Source organism: Phalaenopsis equestris, unplaced genomic scaffold, assembly GCF_001263595.1.
Source record: "Phalaenopsis equestris unplaced genomic scaffold, ASM126359v1 Scaffold000840, whole genome shotgun sequence".
In the NCBI taxonomy this organism is placed as follows: Eukaryota; Viridiplantae; Streptophyta; class Magnoliopsida; order Asparagales; family Orchidaceae; genus Phalaenopsis; species Phalaenopsis equestris.
The window spans coordinates 5,332,628-5,341,601 of NW_018165280.1; the positions used below are offsets into that span (position 1 = coordinate 5,332,628).

Here is an 8,974-nt window from a genome sequence, read left to right on the forward strand (position 1 = left end):
CACAGAAAGGTAGTGCTGACTCGGCAATTCAAATTCAACAGCTCATACTCTGTCGTACTGCATCATCTAGGTCTTGGACTTGAGTTTGGTAAAACCTCATTTGGCCATACATTATACACTAAAATGAAACCAAGCAAGAACACCAACATGAATTGTTAACCCAAACCCTCATCACGTTGAATTTTTATAGTAGCAAATGTGTTATAATGTCAGTTCTGCCGAAGTGAGCCCAAAAGCATTTACTGAATTATAGAGGCAAGTAGACACAACCAACTGAAGCAGAATATATATATATATATATATAATTAAATAATTAGTTTACAAGGCTGAGACTTTGAGCACAGAAACATCAGTTGCAGAATCGGATACAAACACAACATTTAACATTAAAAGTAAGCTTTTTTACATAATTACGTCGTTCTATTCTTATAATTCTTTAGCACATGGAAGCAGCATAAATAAAACACGCCTGCTTGTATTAGAAGCCCAAAATAAATCTTTTGTTAGCCTGTAGAAGTGCATTGGTTTTTTATCCCTACCGCAAAAGTATTTACCAGAGTAGTCATTAAAATTTGGTAGAAAAGAGTGCTGGAGTTGGAGATATTAGAATATCACCATAAGGTTCTCCTTGCTCAACGGTGATAAACTTGTAGCTCTTTAAAACCTGTTAACATCACAGAGTTAGTTGATAGACCCACTAGCTCCAAAAATACATAGATGCAGAAGAAAATAAAAAGGAAAACAACTTAATTCACTGATGAGCATAAATTTAACCTTTTTGTACTAAACCCAACTTTAAGAGTACAAAAAAGTTTAGCAAATTACCAGAATTTCAAAGAGCATTCTTGAACATTGCCTCCGAGTCTTCTGCTGTAGAATCCCATTCAAGCTTATACGTTTTGATTCATGTGACTTGGATTCAAGAGAGTTATCTTCAAAATATTTTGGCACAGCCCTACAAAAGGAAGAAATCCCTTATGATCCAATATGAGCATTATATTTACAACTAACAAAACAACGCCTTTTACCTTGTTCGAGAAGACAAATTTTCAACGTCAAATGCATTGCGAAGACCTGCAATTAAAAACCAAGGTGATATTTTTAAACAGTGGAACGTAAAGCTTCATCCTTTTTCTCCGTACAAGAGGAAAAAAGAAGATAAATAAATGCTAGGGAAGTTTGAAACCCACCCACCTGGTGATGCCTCATTTGCATTCAAAAAGTTTAGGTCCTACAAGTAGCCACTCAAATTAGTTAATTGGAAATAGTTTATTTTAGTATTAAATAAATATGCTAATTAAACTTGTGGCTTTAAATGTAGCATAAATTCTGATGTATTTGCATATCTCGCGCCTAACTTTCACGTTACATACATAAGTGTTTAAACTTATGCATAAGAAAGTGTATTTAACTATTTAACTATTAAAAAGTGGTAATTGTGTATTTAACTATTAAAAAGTGGTAATTGTGCTATTTTTTATATGCTATTAATGATTTGAGTGCTATGTGTGAAAATATGAAAGTTTGGGTGTGAGATATGTAAATAAATGAGAATTGTGTGTCATTTAAAGGCCCCTAAATTTTAATCTTACTTCATCGGCAGAATCTAACAAACCAGGAGCTTCTGGGACTTCTGTGTCATCCAAATGAAGTTCTCTCAAATGAAATGGAGGAGTTTCAAGATTGAGCCTTATGGGTTCAACTGGAGAAGAAATTTCATTGGCAGACTTCAAAAGAGTTTCAGAGTTCTTTTCTTTGAGAAGTTCTGAACCAAAATCACTTTCGATTAGAGTAAATTGTGGGATTAGGTCTTCCATGTTATCACCATCTCGACCCTTTTCAATATCACTAAATGCATTAATTGTTGGGGTTGTTGGCTGTGCATCCACCACAATGGTTCCCATCTCTTTCTCAGGCGCAGCGGCTTCAAGTGAACAAGGATAGGCTCTCTCAAGAGCTTCAACAAGACTGGTGTTCATTCCTACATAGAAAAAAAAAAGGTGACTGATATGTAAATACATAGGAATTGGGTGGGTTGTATGTATGTAAATCTTTCAAAAAAAAAAAAAAACTGCATGTCATCAGAAGCATTACACCTAGAAAATAGCTTTCTAGAGACAAGACAAAAAATTGCAAGCTTACTAGAAAGCAATGGCATGTCAAAAATGTCTTCCTTTGTATGAAACCTCTGAAGCTTCCAGACAGCCAAATCTGAGCAAGGAAGTTTTCTTCTCTTACAAACAATGTTGGCACTTTCACCAAGTTGCTTTTTCATTTGCCTATAAACATGGCATGCAATTTTATCAACACATATTTGTTCAACAAAATAGCTGAAAACCAGTAAAATACATGAAAAGTGAATTTCATGGCAAAAGCATCACGTTGGATAATAGAAGGGGCGACAATGCAAGCAATATTCGAGTTCACTGAGCAGAAAGTGAAGAAATGTGTGTATTACAGCCCTTCTAACTCTTCCACATCTATCTCCTGAACATCATCACCATATATGTCATCTATCCGAGCTATATCTATAATATTTATGATCCTGTTTTTTAAGGTACCTTTAATAGACTTTAAATAACGTTATATAACCCTTCTCTAGCAAATTCACATTAACTCTAAGCAAGTGGCTTCTACTTGTGGCCAATATACATGCCCAGACATCTCAATAATAATACGGACATTAAAGGATGCTAAACATAACAGCCAATTAACAAATGAAATGTTTTTAGGTACAAAATCTGTAATTCGGGGATAAACCAATCTGCAATTATGAAAATTCTAAAATGATTGATGGGGATAAACCAAACCGGCTGCACTAAGAAGAAAGAATAAAGTGGAATTGACTATTAAAATACCAAATATATCAACTTTGAAATTAAAATCTGAGGATTTGAAATTGTCAACTAAACCCCGAAACTTGGGTTTCCTATGGATCTCTAGTCTGCAACCAAAGAGTATCAAAACACTCCACAATTTGTTAATTTTCGCTTCAAATACCCTAAACCTTAGTGAATTAAAACATTAATAGAAATATTAAAATAGTTGTACTTTGTTAATTCCATGGGAATGACAAATTGGTGAGAATAATAGAAGAGTATGCTACCACATCATTGCAGGGTCCAATTGATAGCTTAATTTCCATTTTGGTAGGTATTAATTCAAACTAGAGGCATTTACATGCCACAATTTTTATTTATCTACAAATATAACACCTGAACATTTAGATCTACATGCATACCACACGATCTTCAATTACCTCAAAAATACTACCATTACTATCTTTAAAAATAAAATTCACATTTTCATGCTCAGGTTTATGACACTAAGATGTTATAAGTGTAAATATCAAACTTTGGGTGTTAGATATGTAAATACATAAATATTTTGTTTCATGTTTGTAAATTTCCCTTCAAACTATCATATCTAGCCATAATGGTTTGTCTGTATATTTTGTGGCCTTTAATAACTAATAAATAAATCCCCTATGGTGGAAAATGACTTTTATCTAATAAAGACAGCAATTATGCATTTTATTCAGCCATAAAAATAGAAACTCTATTTATCAAATCGAGTTCTTAAAGATGCCAATCATGCAAATCAATTATTCCACATGTATGATGTCAAATAGATGCAATGAAACTCTTAGCTCGTTTATATCCATACCTTTTTACATGGGGAAAAAAAAGTATATTTATCTGAGTTGACAAGAATGTGCAGCCATATGTAAAACTATCAGGATACATCAGAAAGGCCCAAAGCTGAGTTTAGGTCCAAAAAAAAAAGTTAACAAATTCAAATATTCGCAAATTTTCAATTTGACTTGACAAAATAGCATAAAAGACGAGTATGTCTGCAATATCAGAAAATATTTAAAAACATGGTAACAAAGAAACACTTTATTGTGGAATATCTAAACTAACATGTTGCTCAAAACCACTTGTTTATCAAAAGCCTGAATCCTCTTTCTTTTCTTCACATTTCTCCGCTTGATAGGAAAAGCTGGTTTGGGATTCAAAACAGGAGTGCGTATCACTGCATCAAACCAGAATTCAATTGTAGAAGACAATTGAAAAATGGAATGTCTATAAGAAAAACAGTATGTGGCATTCGTAAAATAATAGAGATAACTAACCAGTCGATGCTTCAAGGTCCGGAAAATTTAATTTAATTTGAGATGTATTGAACAGCTGTTCAGCGCCATTGGAAGAGTCTCTTTCAAGAATTGAAATATTTTCAGGTATAGTTGAGAGACTCTGTCTCTTATTAATGGTTGGACTAGAATCTTGACCAATTTGGAAGTCTCCAGGAGCACTAAGATATTGAGGGAGATGACCAGGATCACAACGCATGTTCTCAATATCCAGAGCCCCTTGTGGTGTATTCTTTTCATTCTGAGTTGGAACCTTAACATTTAAAGGGGTATGTTCCTGAGAACTAAAAATAGATTCGAATCCGCGCTCAAAAGGAGGTAGAATGCTACAAGAAAAGTTGAGAGTTAAATAATCTAAAATCCCATAACAATAAGGAGAATAAAAGGTGTTGAGGAGTTCAATACTCGTCTTCTAGTTGCCTGGAAACTGGGCTTATGTTTGTTGTTTGAGGAGATGAAATGAAAACATTTTTTGGTTGAGGAGACAAATTCAACCCATTTGACAATCTAGGTGATAGATTCAGTCCATTTTCCTACGCATTTAATGAAAGAATGCAAATCATAATCCAAATTCTATAAATAAAAAAAATAAAATTATAAATTAGAAAAGAAAATAAGACCTCGCTGATACAAACAGCTACGTATTGCTCTTCTTCCACTGGAATTTGATCTGCAAATGAGAAAAACTCCACTTAAATAAAGGGGCATTTACATACATAGCAAACAATTATTATGTATTTACATATCTCACACCTAAACTTTCATATTTAAACAAATAAGATTTAACTTTTTATTATTACATTGAATTAAAATAGCGGTATTAGCACTTTTTAAAAGTGAAATTCACCTTTCATACATAGGTTTAGAGTATCAAAGTGCTATGTATGTAAACATAAAAATTTAGGCGAGATGTGTAAATACGTAAAAAATTGTGTGCCATGTATGCCAATTTCTCTTTGCATTATATATATTTATTTTTGCTAGATAGATACACGCGCGCGCGCACACACACATACACACGCACATACATATATTAAAAATAATTAAGAGCTAAATGACGGCCAAAAGCAAACCTGTCATGGTGATCTGGTTATATGACTTAACATGCTTATCAGGTTCGCTGAAAATAAAAAAAAAACAAACTTAAACCTCTCAAAAAGAAAAAGATAACAACATCATGAAAGTGGTCTGTTTAGTTCACAAGCATGTGCAATAAATGTCAAGATAAAGTGCACAATGTCTGCACAATTTCCTTATTTTTAATACCAAAACAAATGCTTTTTTTTTGGGGTATCTTAAAGACAGCAAAACCACAATGCTAAGTGAATTTTGTAGCACCTTCAAGTGTTTTCACATTCTCTCCTAATAGGCAAAACCACAGATATAAGATTTTCAACTTTGCAGAATAGTCCAAAGGCATCAAGAATGTCTTCTCTGAGGCAAACATAGTCAAGAACAAAAAAAAATGCATAGCTGCCATTGGAACCTAGAAATTTGAAAACATCATGGTGTTGCATAAATCATGTTGCTTTTGTTTAAGAATTAAGAGTTGGACAAATTATATTTTTTCCAAGCTGCAAATTACCTAGAAATTTTAATTATCGTTATGACTGGTGTATGTTATTATTCTTTAAACTTTTTATTCTTTGAAAAACAAAAAAAAAAAGTATAAACATAGTAATATTAAATGGGTATGTGATGAATGTTTAATGAACTCTAAAAGTTTAGTCGGACCAAACAACAACAATCTTAACAACAATAAATTCTCTCAAAATTTTAAAAACTAAATCAAACACACTACTTGATAGATAAAACTGGCGGGTATTGATTGACATCTTAATAATACTACAAAAATAGGACCCAAACAACACCTAAAAGCAACCCCCATAAGACACTTACTCTGTTCTATAGTAAGATTCATCTAAACCCATGGTATTGAGGTCAAATGTCTCTGGCAAGGTCACAGATTCAAATGGAGCATGGTCTGCCTCTATAGGAAGATCAACTGGCACTGATGCAAAGGCCTTCCTTATGTATGAAACCAACTTGTTGCAATCTGAATAAACGTGGTTCACCTTCCATGAATATATCCTAACAATCCCAATAAGCAAATGTCCTGAAAGCCTTAGAGCAATGGGCACATCAGGCATCATGATTTTTTCTGCATAAATAAAACAATTATACAAAATAAGAAGACATGTAAATGCAAAAGTTTATAAAAAAATCTTTTGTATGGAAATAGAGAACAGAGTTCACTAAATTTTTTTAACTCCACAAATGTGTTATGAGTTGCTTTTAGTCTGGAATTCAGTCCAACGCCAAAGATTGAGTTGAATTAGTTAGAGACATAAGTGCAATAGAACCTAACTTGAAACACATAAATTTTCTAAAATGAACTTTAATTTTGAATAGCTAATAGACTAATTTTTATTTGTGACAACTAAATTTGGTTCACTTTTTTTAATTTTTTTACTTTTATTTATTTATTTATTTATTGTTGATTTGTTGTACACAAATCTAGTCTTTAAGTAACAAATAGTAGTGCAACAGCGGTGGTCTATTACTTATGTTGATATAGACCTATGTTGATAAGTTATTGTACATCCAAAAATAGATTTTCTAATTTATTAAGGAAGCTCATGTGTATCATGCACCTGAAGCCTTCTAGGGCTATTGGATTAGGTTTTTTTTATCATGCACCTGAAGCCTGCTTTTCGTTATTTGATTGTACTCATCAAACACATAGAACAAAGTAATGACCACAAAAATTGTCCCAAGAAGAGTTGCAAACTAGCAAGAACTCATCAAGCTCCTCTGTCGAGCTCACCTATATTCACCAAGTTTATTCGCTAAACTTGCCTGCACTTCTTAAGTTTTGTCACTGAGGTCATTCATCAATCGTTCGAGGTCACCCACATGGCAGAATTAATGAGAGTCAAGCCCATCATTATCCATGCCCATTTATGAATCGCAGAAAACCCACAGTCGAATCTTTTCAATAATAAATCTCGATTAGGCCTCATACAATAGCTTATAATATATCATTTTTTTTTTATCTTAATTTTTTTAGTCTGATGAATGCAAGGACACTCAAGGGGATATATAAATAGAAAGGGGGAGGGAAACTAGGCTTGATATTTTTTAACCTTCTCTACCTATCTCACAAGTTTTATCCAGGATATACAATTTCACGCAATATATGGGACTCGAAAGTGAATTAATAGCCAGATTAGAGGTCCAAATCTCTTTTTCCCACAACTCTTGTAACTATTGTAATTGTCTGTTAATCGGCTGCTAGTGTGATGAAAATAATGCTGCAGAAAAAGGTTACCAATATTGACTGGTCAAGCGAGGAGATAGTTGTTTGTAAAGATACTTCCAAACACATTTGAGATGAAATGAAGAAGTATCCAGGTAATACAAAAGCAAAGCTTTTACAGCGACATAAAAAACAAACAAACGAATAACTAGATTGATGTTTTGATAAAGCCCGACTTTTTTTACCAGGAAATACAGAAGGAAGAATGTCAGGAATGGAGCAAGAAAAAGAAACAGAGAAGGGAAACGAACCAGCATAAGAAGGAATGTTGATGCTTTCTATCTGTGGCCGCTTGAGCTTGTGATCGAGATGAGCTGCGATCCATACTATCCCTAAAGGACTTTTCCGAGCAAGAAATGTGTGGGAGTAGAACATTGTATATTTCTCTTGTACCTTCGCCTGCTCTGCTCTCTTTAGTTACTGGCCGTTACGATGGCAAGCGAGATTTCACTTCCAAAAACTTCAAAAACTAGGTTCCACTAAAAAAATCTAAATAAATCTAAAAGAAATTTAAGAAAATTTAAGGTGAGAGGCGAACCCAAAGATAAATATGAAATATTAGAGAATAGATACTCAAAGATAACGCCTCGGTGGCCAAACAAACAACGAAGCAAGAATGCCGAACAATCGAGCCAGCGCTGACTATCAGAGTAGAAATAGAAACTAGATATTAGAAGAAGAACACAAACGGAAAACCCTAAGCTCTCGCGGCCGAAAGCCTTTCGCGATTTTGAGAGGAGAAGGAGAAGACAGCCGAACATGTGAGAGGGCGAGTATAATGGGCAGCAGAAAAAGGCGGGAATTAAAATGCGAGCGACAGTGGCGGGCGAAATTGACTCATTTACTGTAACTTTAATTTTTATCTGATTATCTCGATTAATTGGTATTTGCACGACTGATCAAATTAACTAATTTTGATTTCTTAGAAAAAATTTGTATTAGAAAAGTTAATTAAGTTTAGATTTGAATTATTATTTTATTCTTTTAGTGTTTACTTTCTTCTATGAAGCACTGACATGATAGGACGGATATAGAACGACATGATACAGGGACGCTACATAATTAAACAAAATATGAGATGATACATTGTACTATAGAGACATTTCTATATTTAATCAATTATTAATATAAAAAATATATATTTTTATTATTCTTTATGCAAAATATCATGCCCCACATAATGCAAGAATAAAATTTAACTTCATAAATCTAATTTATATTTTAAATCCTTATGAAATTAATTATTTAAGAATATATATAATAAGTTTCAAAAACTTTTGTCCTAAAATGTCCTTTATGAATATACGCCAAGAGTTAGAATCGGACAAATGAAAAGTCATAATTTACTGTTGAGTGGTCGGGAAAAGTCCATTTTTTCATATTTTTGTCTCTCATAGATAGAAACATGTTTTCTACAATAACATAAAGGAGAAAGCACTTATAAAAATCGCTCTTAATAAATTGATGCTTTAATTAATCATATGAATTTTCGTATTATATAT

The 8,974-nt window shown here is 33.0% G+C and overlaps 1 protein-coding gene across 1 annotated transcript; it reads right to left on the bottom strand.

Moving 5' to 3' along the window:
* Positions 1 to 1,024: 1,024 nt before the first annotated feature.
* Positions 1,025 to 8,224, bottom strand: LOC110031580 (sister chromatid cohesion 1 protein 3-like). Its single transcript, XM_020734829.1, has 12 exons — positions 8,046 to 8,224; positions 7,724 to 7,951; positions 6,053 to 6,314; positions 5,227 to 5,273; positions 4,774 to 4,823; positions 4,559 to 4,686; positions 4,136 to 4,479; positions 3,924 to 4,035; positions 2,143 to 2,279; positions 1,593 to 1,981; positions 1,195 to 1,231; positions 1,025 to 1,074 (listed from the first exon to the last, which is right to left on the bottom strand). The coding sequence occupies exons 2-12, from the start codon at positions 7,845 to 7,847 to the stop codon at positions 1,025 to 1,027; spliced, it is 1,680 nt and encodes a 559-aa protein (XP_020590488.1). The 5' UTR covers positions 7,848 to 7,951; positions 8,046 to 8,224.
* Positions 8,225 to 8,974: the final 750 nt, after the last annotated feature.